This window comes from Psammomys obesus, unplaced genomic scaffold (assembly GCF_907164565.1).
Source record: "Psammomys obesus unplaced genomic scaffold, mPsaObe1.curated_primary_1811, whole genome shotgun sequence".
NCBI lineage: Eukaryota > Metazoa > Chordata > Mammalia > Rodentia > Muridae > Psammomys > Psammomys obesus.
In genome coordinates this window covers 2,092,160-2,105,633 of record NW_026596134.1, presented here as the reverse complement: position 1 = coordinate 2,105,633, position 13,474 = coordinate 2,092,160, and the positions used below count along the sequence as shown (strand labels likewise).

The following is a 13,474-nucleotide window of genomic DNA, read 5'->3' as shown; positions in this document are numbered from 1 at the left end:
AGCTCACATGTGCCTACTTGTGACCACACCTGCATGTCCTGGCACCTGTGTGGAGGTCAGAGGACAACTTGTGGGAGTTGCTTCTCTCCTTCCACGGGTCCCGGAAATTGAACTCAGCTATCTGGTTTGATGGTAAGTACCTTTACCTGCCAAGCCTCTCACTAGCCCACCCTTCCCTTCCTTTCTTTCCACTCCATGTATGCATTCATGTATGTAGGTATGCATACAAATAATATTTCTTTGATTGGTTTCATGGTGTTTGTGCATGTTAAGCACGTGTTCTGCTTCTGAGCTACACCTCTCGCTTCTAGTTTGTGTTCTGTTTTAGTTAGCATTTTACTTGTGAATGCTGAGCAAATGCTCTGCTACTCAGGCACATCAACTCTGTTTTTGTGTTTGTTCTTTACTTTTTCTTTTGGGACAGGGACTCACTAAGCTGCCCACACTGATCATGAACTCTTTCTTTAGCCAGTTAGGCCTGGAACTTTTGATTGCCTTGCCTTGCCTCTGCCTGCCAAGTCCCTGGTATGCCACTGTGCCACTGTGTCTTTATAGAGCATATGTTTTCTGACTACCGAATTACTATAATCCCATCCAGTGAAGACTCAGATGTTTCAGAAACAGTGACCCTGAAGACTGTCTCCCAGGCCTCGGTGTGCCAGCCCTGGAGTGGGTTCCCCTCCAGTGTGCTCTTCCCCTGTTTGTCAGTCAGTTCCTTATCCAAAGACAGCCATGTTATTTTGCCCTTTTTTCTACTTTCTTTTTAGAAACTTCATTGGCATATTTTGGCAACTTTCCAACATCATTAAATCTTGGTAGAAAACAATTTCTGCCTAAATTAGCGTAATAGATCACTCCTAGAAGTGGACTTTAAACTAAGCTGTTTGGTTTCTATTATTTCTTGTCCTAAGACCAGAGCTTCTGGGCTGATCCACTCCCCACTCTTCACCTCCAGAATTCGGGCCAGGCTCTCTCTTCCACATGAGCTCTGTGGGCCTATGGCACAGCATCTCTAGAGAGAGTATCCACAGAGAATCAAGGTCATCTCCTACAGACGCCTCCCTAGTTACCAGGCATGCTTGGTGACACTTTTGGTGTAGAGACAACTTGGCCCTGCAAGCCTTTGGTCTGTCTGAGCTTGGTTCTTCTATCTAGGAGCACTGGAGTTCTGGATTAAAGAGTCACTTTCTAGCTCTGCATTTGTTGATTTGGTTTCTCCCATTAAGGATGACTTAGTTTTTCTCCTGTTGAACTTGTTAAATATCTGTCTTAAGACATGTGGTAATTGTGCATCAGCCCTTTTCGCCTGAGCACTTCCCTTCAGGGCAATGGAGACAGTGGTTCTGTGAGCAGATACTGCCTGTGCCTCTGTGAAGCATGATGATTGGCAGCTTTTGGAACCTAATACTGTGTTTTCAGCTTTCTGTCAGGGCTACCTGAAAGTTAGCAGAGAACCTAGGCTCAGTGTCTTCTGCAGTAAACTAATCTCTTGTGTACCATGTCAGCTGAAAAGCAAGAACTATTTTAGTTTATTTTGTGGACTCGGGATAATCCTATCCGTTACCAACTGCTTTTAGCCAGGGACCATTTCCCTCCCTTCTTTAAACTCAAAAGTCTTGGGCTGCAAGGCTCCTAGTCTCCCATAGGAAAGCACACAGTAGGGGCACTTGTTGGGGTGGTGTGTCCCTAGAGACACGTGACACAGAGGTTTGTAGCACATTCTGTTAACTACTGGGAATCCTGGTATTGCTCAAGATGACAGCTCAGAATGACCATGCTCAAACTTCACTTCCTGAGACAGAGCCTGCCCAGGGAACAGGGACAGCAAAGGGAGCCCAGCAGAGAGAAAAGCCTGTGCCACATGTGTAAGCTATGAGGAACGGGGCTGGACTCTGGCCTGGCACATTCCATTTCCTTGAGGCACAGCACAGGCAGGATGACAAGCAGTTGAGGATGGCTTGAGCTCCTGCCCTAACAGGGCGAGCTTCCTGTCCTAGTAAGGAGAGAGCTAGCAGGTCAGGAAGAGAGTGGCTGAGAGATGGGAGAAAGTGCACCAACCACCATGGACCTCACTGCCGAGTTACGTGATTCTGGGTTCCGAATATCAAACACTACCCAACTGTGGGTTGAATTACTTGTAAGAGCTTTCCAGGATTATTTGGGTTATCACACCTCCTGCTTGTTTATGTTTTGCTTTTATTACCTGGCTTCATGTTTGTTTGTTTTGACAGGCCACAGTTGCTGGTTTGGAAGGACTGGGTGATATTGTGTCTGTTTCCTGCACCGAAAACGAAATATTTTTCCTGAAGGGAGACAGGAACATTATAAGGATTTCAAGCAGGCCTGAAGGACTCGCATCCATAGGTTTGTATCCACTGCTAAGTGTTGTGTATGTAGTGAGGCCTGTGCTCTGTAGTGCGTTTTTCCCGCTTATGATAAAAGTGTGCTTTAAGCCAGTGCTACAAGGCCAGGCTATTGTTTGTTTTGTTTGTAGTCCTGGGGCTCAAACTCCAGGCCTTGCACATGCTATATTTGTACTAATGAGCAAAGAATCTTAACTGTTTTCATGCAGCTTGATGTCACTGGAGCTGGCTGTTGAGCTTGCTCTTGGGGTGACGACAGCATGCTACCTTCTTATCATTGCTTATCTTCTCAAACAACAGAAGGCAGGTTGGGTGAATATTCTAAAGCCAGGAGTCTTTAAGCAGTGCCTAACATTTATGAGCTGGAGACCCCCAAAACAGGACCAGAAGGTACAGCGTGGCTCACAGGAAGAGCAGTGACTGGGCCACTGCTGTCAGAACTTTATCTGCAGGGTGACAGTCTCAGACGTCACTGGCTGGCAGGGCATCACCAGCATGTGTGGTGAATTTTAAGTTTTGCTTAATTTTTATTAAGTTGAATTTCAGAAGCCACATGTTGCTAGAGTTCCCCATAACACAGAATAGCTCTAGCCTAGCACTCCCATTACTTTGTGTGACCTTTGGCAAGTCACTCGAGAACAGAGTTCAGTCTCTCTCCTCCTGAGCGTACACTCAGGCACCCACAGTCAGCCCCAGTGACCAGCCCTCAGGAGAATGTATGTGCCTCAAGGATAGGAGTCCATGTGTCTTTGATGGCTGTTAGCTGGCACCTTGTACAGTGCAAGGCTCCTAGTAGGATGCTCAGCAGTGAAAGGATAGCTGCACTGCCCGGAACACACAGCAGCTTCGGGCTGCAGTGTTGAGGCTAGGGCCTAGCCCTGGAGACCTCGGTGCTGTGTTGAAAGAATCAGGTCCACTGCAGTGGGACACTTCCTGGCTCCGTATCCCAGGGACCCCTGTCCTTCACTAGGCCTTCGCCCTGCTCTTTGCTTACGTTGACACTCACCTCCTTCTGTCCTGCTCTGCTGTGAACCCATTCTAGTGGGAAATTCACTTCCTTAGATTTCAAGGAGTTTAGTTAGAAGACATCTTTTTTAAATACCTCTCAGATAATATTGAGTTATACTGAAGCCATAGTATAAATAAGGAGTTTAACTATACCCTTCTTGATAGAGAACATTTTATAAAGAATTTATAAAATTGAGATGAGTAGTGCTTTATATTTAGTGGTATTCCAGTGGTGTTTGCAAAAGACAACTGCAATGAGTCATTGTATTGATTTTAATATATGAGCATCCAGGAACACAAAATGCCCCTGGAATCTTCTCTGTGATCCTTTGAGTTTCTCTGGGTTTGGAGAATTTGGAATTGCTCAATTTTTATCAGGATGGGGTTGGTTGCTCTGTGGCTGCTGGTGTTCAGGCTGGCAAAGTGAGTGCTCATGCTGCTGTCTCTCAGAGAGGCAGCAGCAAACCAAACTCTTCTTTCTAGTGAGAGACGGTCCAGAGACTACAAGATGTTCGGAGCAGGTCCATGCACAGCATCCAGAGAAAGCACTGGGGGCCACTGTTTGTGAGACAAGGCTTCGAGGCTCTTCTGTGGCTAGTTCCGTAGCCAGTGAGCAGCGAAGCAGGAGCAGTTCACTCAACTCCACGGACAGTGGCTCTGGGCTGCTGTTGCCTGGACTTCAGGCTGCCTCTGAGCTGGGCCAGGGTGGCCAGCCATACTCACAGAGATTCAGTGTCATCAGCTCTGAAGACTTTGACCAGGAACTTATAGTGAAACCCATCAAAGTGAAGAAGAGGAGAAGGAAGAGAAAGACAGGTACTGTCCATGGGCAAGTGTACACTGTCCCATGCAGCATGAGGGTAGCCTGGCCAGAACTTTTGGGGGTGTGCACCTCCACTGGGAAGCAGTGATACTTCTCACCAAAGAGATGCTTGCAGCTCATGGTAGAACAGAGAACTTCACACACTGAATGCACTCCTCCCCACACATTAGCAGTGTATAACACACCACGAGCATCTCTGGAGGGCATTTATCCATGTGCTCAGGCCCCGAGTGAAGGGTCTGGATCTTGCTCTTTTTAATATTTAAGATAATATTTAATATACGATGTTGGATTATCCATGTATACCACTCACTAGACCAGAGACCTTACAAACATGTGGGACCATCATTGAAACTGGGATTTATGCTGCTGTATTTGTTGGACATCTTACATTTTGTGTTGACATGTTACCAGATATGGGATTTAACATAGAATTTTTTTTTCTTTTGGGGCAGGTTTCTATGTAGTCCCAGAACTTACTGTATAGGCCAGGCTGGCTTTAAATTCACAAGAATCTTCCTGCCTCTGACTCCCAAGTGCTGGGATTAAAGGTGTGTGCCACTATGCTGAGCCACATAGAACTTCTTAAGCGCTTTTACTCCTTGGTGCTTATTGAACCCTTGTAGCTAAAGGTTGCTACAGCATTAAAGAAAAAATTGAACTCTTACTCATCTTGACAATGTTTAAAAATTGGCCTGTAATACATGGTACTTAATTCCTATTCCACTTTCGTAGCGTTTCTCTAATGAGGCTTCTGGAGGTTAAGGTCATTTCTACTTCTTTTCCTCTTTTCATGGGGTTTGAGAGCAGAGTCTCACGAAATGGCTGAGGCTAGCTTGGAGCAGCTTGTTAGGTAGTTCAGACTGGCCCCAAACTCATGAGCTTCCTGTCTTTACCTCCCAGATTCTCGGACTATAAAGATTTAATTTATACCCAAGTAAATATCCTTCATTTAAAAAAAATTTTTTTTTTTTCTTGAGCCAAATGCCTTTTTCAGTATACTGGTTATTTATGTAGTTGTGCCTTATTTTGAATGTTCTCATTTTAAATTAGAAGGTGGAAGCAAGAGCACCTGCCACAGTTCCCTCGAGTCAACTCCCTGCTCCGAGTTCCCTGGGGACAGCCCCCAGTCCTTGAACACAGACCTTTTGTCCATGACCTCAAGTGTTCTGGGCAGTAGTGTGGATCAGTTGAGCACAGAGTCTCCAGACCAGGAGAGCAACCCCGGTGGTGAGCTGAATGGGATCATGCAGGAAGCCAGTGGCCCTGAAAGGTTTAGTGTCCTGGAGGTGCCTGAGTCTGCCCCTGACCCAGTGGGTGAAGAAAACAACACTAAGGAGGCAACGTGCCAGCGTGACCACACACAGAACATGGACCTTCTCAGCGGAGTGTTGAATTCACCCTCAAAGCTAGAGGAGGGCGTGGGAGGTGGGGACATCATCTCAGGACTTGACGAGGAGCCTGGTCCTGCTGCTGAAGCAGCAGTGCATACACAGCTATGCCCGCAAGAACAGAACAGCTCTGCTGAAGCACAGGAAGTGGACACCGTGGAGTTCCATGACTTCCAGAGCACTTTTTCTGAAGCCCCTCTTCTGGGCTCACTCACAGTACCTTCCAGCCTCAGCTGGCCACCAGGAGCTGAGCAGTGGCTGCCTGGGATTGGAGTTTATGAAGTTAGCACTGAGGAGGCCAGCCTAGAACCAGACATCCTGACCCACGTGGAGGTCCGGAACCACCAGAGCTCTAATCCTTGGCATGTGGTCACTGATAGTGACACAGCTCAGAAAAAAACAGCCACTTCTGAATGTGACATGGGAAATGTGGAAGGACAGGTGACACTTGCCTCTGCCTTGGTAGCCAGCATGCATGAGCGTTGGGTGGACCAATCTTTCCAGGATCACGTAGTGACATCCAGTGATGAGGAAGACATTTATGCCCATGGGCTCCCATCTTCATCCTCAGAGACGAGTGTGACAGAGCTTGGAGCTGGTCGCTCTCTGCAGGACCTGAGCCAACCAGGTGCTGATGATACCACACTGCTCAAGACAGATCAGGTCTGTGCAAACATGCCTAAGGTGGCGGCTGTGGCTGCTGCAGGTGCTGCTTCCTTTCCTTTAAGGAGCATCCATGGCTGACACAATTATTTTCTGTCTTATGGAAGTCATTCTCCTGCACAGTCTGCAGCTTGGAAATCTGGGTTTGGGGAATTTCTAATTCAGGGACCCTGAATAATTTGAACTATAGTACTTCTGACCCTGCTCAGATAACTTCCTTCTAACAAAAGTGGTGTCTTGCAAGGCCAAACCAGTACAGGTACTTAAGGTAGTCTGGGGCCATTGGAACACCACTGGGCAGAGGACTATTTGCTCTGAGCACATATGAGGTGGGTAGTTCTGCCCTTCTCCGCAGTCAGTCCATTGACTCGTAGGAACATCAATATAAATTAGCGGCTTTTCCAGAAATGCTGTTTCCTCAGCACCCACACAGTTCCCCAGGGCACACCTTGTGGAATGAGGCCCCCAACCTGCTATAGAGTCTCTCAGCCAGTGTGACTTATTGTTCTCTGGAGTTTTACATTAAAAAATTTTTTTTTGTTTTGTTTTGTTTTTTTAAAAAAACAGGGTTTCTAACCCATTCTGTAGACCAGGCTGGCCTTGAACTCAGAGATGCACCTGCCTCAGCCCCCTGAGTGTGGGGATTAAAGTCTCCTGCCACCACGCCAGCCCTGAAAATGATTTTTAGGCATTTATTTCTATATTCATTTATTTATTTTTACCAAGTAAGCCTTAGTAGATGTTTGGCTTTAAAGCTAGCCGTGCACCACTGCATCCTAGTAACTGATGTGAGGCCACCGCTCCGTCTGCAGTGCTCAGAGCATGTGGCTTTATCAGTTCTCACCATTACAAGTCTGCTGAGCACTTCACACATGTAAGTCATTTCTTTAAAAACAAAACAAACCAGGACACGTGCAGTTGTCCCGTTTTATGGAGGAGGAGGTTGAGGCTAAGAAGAATAAAGTGGTGTCTGCGGCAGGTCACACTGTGAGATCAGAGTGGCCCAGGGCTCCCTGCCAGTCTTTGTGTTGTCTCAGAAGTGAGCGTGCCAGAAGTTGGACTGCCTGTTGAGCATCCTGCACTCAACTTTTCAGTGTGCTGCTTCCTGAGTGCGCTTAACTGACAGTGTGACACTGCCTGTGTTCATGCTGGGAACTCAGGGAAACAGCAGCTGGCCGTGGATGCCAGTCTGTGAGAAGCCACAGTGGGGTGGCCACCTGACATAGAGTGTTAGCTGGCAGAGCACAGCCATCGGTGCATGTTAGGGCTGTAGCTTAGGGAAACACTCGCCTGTGGACAGTGATCCTGGGTCTCTGAAGTTGCCCTGCAAGCTTTGCCACACCTGGTCTTGCTCCAAATAGCAGAAAAGCTGAGAGGTGTTGGTTATTGTTTTGTTTTTGAGGGCAAGGGCTACAAGAAAAAAGTTTGCTATGGTGAGCAGAGCCAGGTGAAGAAGAGGTGGAAATCATACCCCTTCATACGCTAGCTTCCATATCAGGTATCTGTATAACTAAAGGTTTAAAGTATGTGACCTTTATTTAGCTTTGACTTATAAACAAGTCCTAGCATCATGGGACCAGCATGATAGGTACATGGGTAAAGATGCCAAGCCTGATGACCTGAGTTTCATCTCTAGGACCCATATGGACCAATTGTCTTCTGACTCTGCACACTCATGTTTGTTCATACACACAATTACACTAAATAAATGTAGGACAAATGAAAAAGTACAGCAACAAAGCCATAGTATACAAAATCCCACACTTCCCCCAGCCGTTCCCATATAACAGGCCAAGCGTCCAAAGGTTAGAACAGTGTTTGAAACACTGCAGTGCAGACAGTGGTAGTGCTGCTCCCATAGCGCATCTGTCATAAATAAGTGCAGAAAGTTGACTTGTATGTGTGCTGTTGAGCATACCTTCTTGTATAAAGTATGGTATGCGCAGAATAAAGCCAGATCTCTTGATGTGATGTCATGCTTTACCAGCATGCGCAGCCTGTTTCCTGTGTGGAACACATGTACTAGGATAGCTATAAGCGTGGCCCAAAGTAAAATCATAAGCTTACGATATTAGGTTTTCTTTTGCAGAAGTTTTTTGGGGACAGAGTAACCCAATTGTATGGTTCTTGAGTGTGGACTGGATAGATGACAATGACACCTTCAGGTATTCCTTGGGAAGGGTGCTGTGCCATAAGAAAGTGTTGTCAGGGGATGTTATGGGGTTTTTCCCGAGGACCACAGGCCCTGTTCCCGAGTGTTTCTGAGCCTGGATTCAAGGAGAGCAGGGCTAGGCAAGGCTTCTCAAAGATCCTTTTTAACGTTCTGCCCACTTTTCTTGTTGTAACAGGATGATGAAGGCAGTAGTGTCCGCTGCCACAGAACTCACTGGCCTCTGTCCTTGTTAGTTTGCAGAGAGCTGGATGGGCTACTCCGGTCCTGGCTATGGCATCCTCAGCCTGGCGGTCTCAGAAAAGTTTATCTGGTGCCTGGACTACAAAGGTGGCTTGTTCTGCAGTGCCCTGCCTGGTGCAGGGCTGCGCTGGCAGAGGTTTGAAGATGCTGTCCAGCAGGTGGCAGTCTCTCCCTCAGGTTTGCTTCCCAGCTCCCATTTCCCAACCCCCAACACCACTCCTAGCTCACAGGGCAGCTCTCCTCTGGCAACAGCACACTGTTAATGGATTGTCCTTCTTGCCAGCTTAGGCAGGTTCTGTAGATCAAGAATGCTTCCTTTGACACCATAGGGTGATGAGTGTTAGCATACTTGCTTGAATTTTTGGTTTTTATTTTATTAGTTGCAGTGATAGCACACGAACATATTTTTGTAAGCAACACAAATAATTTGAGGTTTGAGGCTTTTTTTTTTTTTTAAGTTATGTTGGCACACTAAATCCTCATAAAAGTAACATGTATTTCTGTTTGTCAGTGTTGCTATAAAGCAACTGAACTAGTGAAGACAGGCCTGTGGATGTATGTTGGATGTATTCCAGTCATCTGACTTCCTTTTCAGAAATTCTTTCCCTGACTGCAATAGGAAAGGCCCTCAGACTTTCATGCCATTGTTCAGCATTTTAGTGTGCCCAAAGAGACCTTTTTGAACACAGTTCTGCTAGACTGAGATAATGCCCTTATCTACCTAGACTAATTTATTGGTGGGATGTTTTTTTTTGTTTGTTTGTTTTGTTTTGTTTTTTGTTGTTGTTGTTTTTAATTTTTGTTTGCTTTGTTTTGTTTTTAGACATGGCCTTCCTATATAGCATAGGCTGGCCTCAAACTTTGAACCCTCCTGCCTCAGCCTCCCAAAAGCTGGGGTTACAGGTGTAATCCCCACTATACTTCATTTGCATTTTTCTAATGCTGAATACTGTCTGTTCTGAAGCAGTGGCATGAGAAGCAAAAAAAAGGGAGTTCATGTTGAAATATTAGTTTATTCGGGAGTGTTTGCTCACTTTCTTTCACTGCTTGCTTGAAAATTATTTTCCCCTGGTGACCCGCTGAAATAATAGCCCACTCCATTACCTGGCATTGTGTAATTGTATGTCTTCATTTTTCTCCTGTCTCTGTCACATACTTTTAGGCTCAGGCTCATCCTCTTAGCCATTTAGAAGCATTGGTTCTTCATCGATTGTACTGGTTACTTTTAATTTTCCCAGCCATTGCTCTGGTTGCAGCTGTCTGTCTCCACGAGATCGTTTTTCTCAGCTAAGATGGCCATCTTGAGGGCCCACATCTTTGTATGCCTCAGGCCCTATACCATGTGGTGTTGCAGGGCAAGGGTAGGAGAGAAAGTCATGACAGCTCAGAGACCTTAGTTCTTGCTTTGTCGTTTCTGGGACTTTCTCACCTGGCCTAATGTCATAGTTTCCTCCATCTTCAGTGCTTTTGGCCTGCCTTCCACCTTCCTTCACTTCATTTATTCCTCAGAATTCTTTTGGATGAAACCAGGCCTACCCAACTCAGATACATAGCTTTCACGTAAGTGCTCCAGAAGAGGCCCTTCCCTTTGAGTCCCCACAGTTATCCTTTGGGCACTAATTGTGCCTCAGTGTCTGTGAGCACTTACCTAATCAAACCTACAATACTGTCATTTCTCACACCCTGTCATGAGTGACTGCCTCTTGCACAACTTCAATGTGTGCATCTAGCCTTTAGATCAGTCCCAGAAGGTGGAAATGGCCCCATTTTGGCAGTTGAGGAAAGTGAGACTTGGACACATTCATGATGTCCAAGATCATAAGGCAGTGAGTCAAACTCTGGCATGGTAGGCTCTTACCTGAGTTGGGAGCTACACGATGTGTTTTAAAAAGTTGTCCCTTGCAGTGCCCAGAATGGAGCTCTTGTGTGTGTGAATCTGTTTGTTGAGCAGTGAGTAGGTTTTTTTCCTCCTAGGGGCTCTTCTCTGGAAGATTGAACAGAAATCTAACCGTGCTTTTGCTTGTGGCAAAGTTACCATCAAGGGGAAGCGTCACTGGTACGAGGCTCTGCCCCAGGCTGTGTTTGTGGCCCTGAGTGATGACACAGCTTGGATCATCAGGACCAACGGAGATCTATACCTTCAGACAGGTAGTTGAAGCCCATGTACATTGTCCTTGTGAGTTGCTGAATCTGCAGCTAGTCATGTTCTGAGAGCAATCATACGCTGCAGAGACTGAAACCAAGTTAAGTGAGGACATTTCTAGAAGCCCTGTGTTTGCCATATAAGAGCGAGTCCCGCTGACGCAGATTAGATCTGGACAAGTATGAATAGATGATTGAGTGCCCGGCAGGGTGCCATGCGGAGGGAGAACCTGCAGCTACTGGTGCCTTTTGCATACCCTGCAGTATCCAGTCCTAAGAGGAAAGAGTAATAGGCACGACTTGACAGACATCTCCCTTTTTTCCCAGCTAGGTCAAAGCCCAGCACCTATCCACATATTTGCATGTGGTTTTGGGGGAAAACAAGAAGTAATTTGCTGTAAATAGCAAATTGCTTCGTCCTAGGAAACTGCCCTTTGGGAAACCTTTAGCTGCTATAACTGGCACAGTGGGACTTGTTTATTAAAGATAAACTGTAATGAGTCAGTGTTTGTGTACTGTTAGCACAGGGGGAGGTGGCCTGGGGGCAAGGCTTATGTTTGGGCTGTCCGTAGGCCATATTGGATTTACATGAAGATTGATCTAGTCACTTAATAGTACTGATCCTGAGTTTCATGTTTGGAATGAACCATCAGCCAGAAATGGTTCTCCACATTGAAAGCTCATTGCTCACCTGGCTCTGTCTCAGGTGTGGAGGAGGCTGTCACTGGTGGGCAGCTCTGCTAACTTCGTGGGCATATGTGGGCTGTAGCCTTCAGCTTAGTTGGTCCTTGTGTTTTCAGTGGAATAGGATCGTGTGATACACACATGTTCACCTGGCTTCCAGGGCATTTGATTTGGCCAAGGTAGAGAATGGAATATGTTGAACCTACGGGCAAGGAAGGGGCAGGTGGCCCCCTAACCGTGGTGCCAGAACAGTCACCAGAGCTGTTTTCATATTACCTGCCTCTTTCCAGACCTGCTGGGTTAGAGTCCGGGGTTGGTAAAGATTTACAGAAAGAAGTTCGTGTAGTCACATATACGGCAGGTATCTGTGTGATTATACCACTAGGACTTACTTGCTGGGCAAGGCTACGGAAAGTGAGATTTAGATATTAGATATCTTGCCTGCTCCTCAGTAGTTGCCTTTGACCTCATTTAGGTCCATGACAAGTATTACTGACAGGCCTCAAAGTCATGAGGGGAAGCTCATTAGAGCACCTACTCTGTCACAAGCCTTGCAGTATGACAAGTCTCAGGTTTCACCTGAGAAACAGGGATTTGTACTTTAGCAAGGTAGCCACATGATGGTGAAAGCAGAGAACAGGGGAACAGATCTACCTGCGCTGCTGTGCAGAGGCCCAGAGGCTCTCTGCAGCGGAGGGCCCCCTTGTCTCCCAAGGCCCTGAGGAATCCAGCCCTACTGCAGAAGGGAAGCCCTCTGTGCTCTTATTCTAGGCTGGCTGCTTTCCTGCCCTTGGCTTTCCTGCCTTGAGAACATCTTAAGCTACTTTGGAGCACCAGAAAATTCTAAATTATATATATTTCTTTACTTTGCACATTTGCCTCAGCAGATGCACAGTGAAGCATAATTTACTATTTTTTTCTTATTGTTGTTGATAAAATCTCAGGAAGAAAAGGTATCTATTATGAAAAACTATAGATAGCAGAAGGACCAAAAAGAAAATCAGAACAGGTCAGAACAGGGTATGGCATGCTGCTGCTGAATATGGGGCTCCTCCCCTCTCGCTACAGGCCTCAGTGTGGATCGACCCTGTGCCCGAGCTGTGAAGGTCGACTGCCCCTACCCGCTGTCCCAGGTCACAGCCAGGGACAGTGTGGTGTGGGCACTGACGGAGCAGAGGGCCCTCCTGTACCGGGAGGGCGTGAGCAGCTTCTGTCCTGAAGGGGAACAGTGGAAGTGCGATATTGTCAGGTATGGGCCCCAGCAGTCACATCCATCCCTCACCAGACACTTTGGTGAGCCTTTTCTGGCAGAGCCAACACCTACAGATTTCATGGTGATCGTCAGCCTCGACACACTGGTCTTGGGAATATTCAGTGCTCCCCTGCCAGTAGACTGCTGGACAGAGGAGCACATTACAATATGTGTTAAGGTTTGGGATAGAGCTCAGTTGGTAGAGTATTTGCCCAGCATGCACGAGGCTCTGAGTTCCATCCTCAGAACTGCGTAAACTTGGCTGAGTGGCACATGCCTATCATGTCATCACTGAGGAAATGGAGGCAAGTTCAGGGTCATCCTCACCTTTGGATACATGTCCAGAGAGGGGGGGGGAGGGGGAGAGAGAAAGATAACAAGAACTAAGTGTCCCTCTGAGTTCTCCATGCAGAGCCACCTGTTGTCTTGTGCTTCTGTAGAGAGTCTGTGATGGTGTTGCTGCAAATGCTTATTTGTATTTTTATCCTAGTCAGTTGAAATTTGTTCTGGACTATATCTTACTTTTTACCATTTAAGATTTGGGCCAGGTGTTGGTGGCACACGCCTTTAGTCCCAGCATGCCTCCCTCAGGAGGCAGAGGCAGACAGATCTCCGAGTTCAAGGCCAGCCTGCTCTACTGAGGAAGTTCCAGGACAGCCAAAGAAACCCTGTCTTGAAAAACAAAACAACAAAACAACAAAATGATTTGGTGCTTATGTGTACCAGATCAGGATG

General features: G+C 46.7%; 1 protein-coding gene across 6 annotated transcripts in view; it reads left to right on the top strand.

Moving 5' to 3' along the window:
* The window catches only part of Tecpr2 (tectonin beta-propeller repeat containing 2), an 89,258-nt gene that overhangs the window by 41,497 nt on the left and 34,287 nt on the right, over positions 1-13,474 (top strand). For 5 of the 6 annotated variants that reach the window (XM_055592779.1, XM_055592782.1, XM_055592778.1 and 2 more), the window contains 6 exons: positions 2,232-2,364; positions 3,822-4,187; positions 5,248-6,248; positions 8,655-8,838; positions 10,636-10,809; positions 12,556-12,736. In XM_055592779.1, the coding sequence (XP_055448754.1) occupies positions 2,232-2,364; positions 3,822-4,187; positions 5,248-6,248; positions 8,655-8,838; positions 10,636-10,809; positions 12,556-12,736 (2,039 nt within the window). The remainder of the gene's footprint in view (positions 1-2,231; positions 2,365-3,821; positions 4,188-5,247; positions 6,249-8,654; positions 8,839-10,635; positions 10,810-12,555; positions 12,737-13,474) is intronic. The other variant, XM_055592781.1, reaches the window with a different exon arrangement.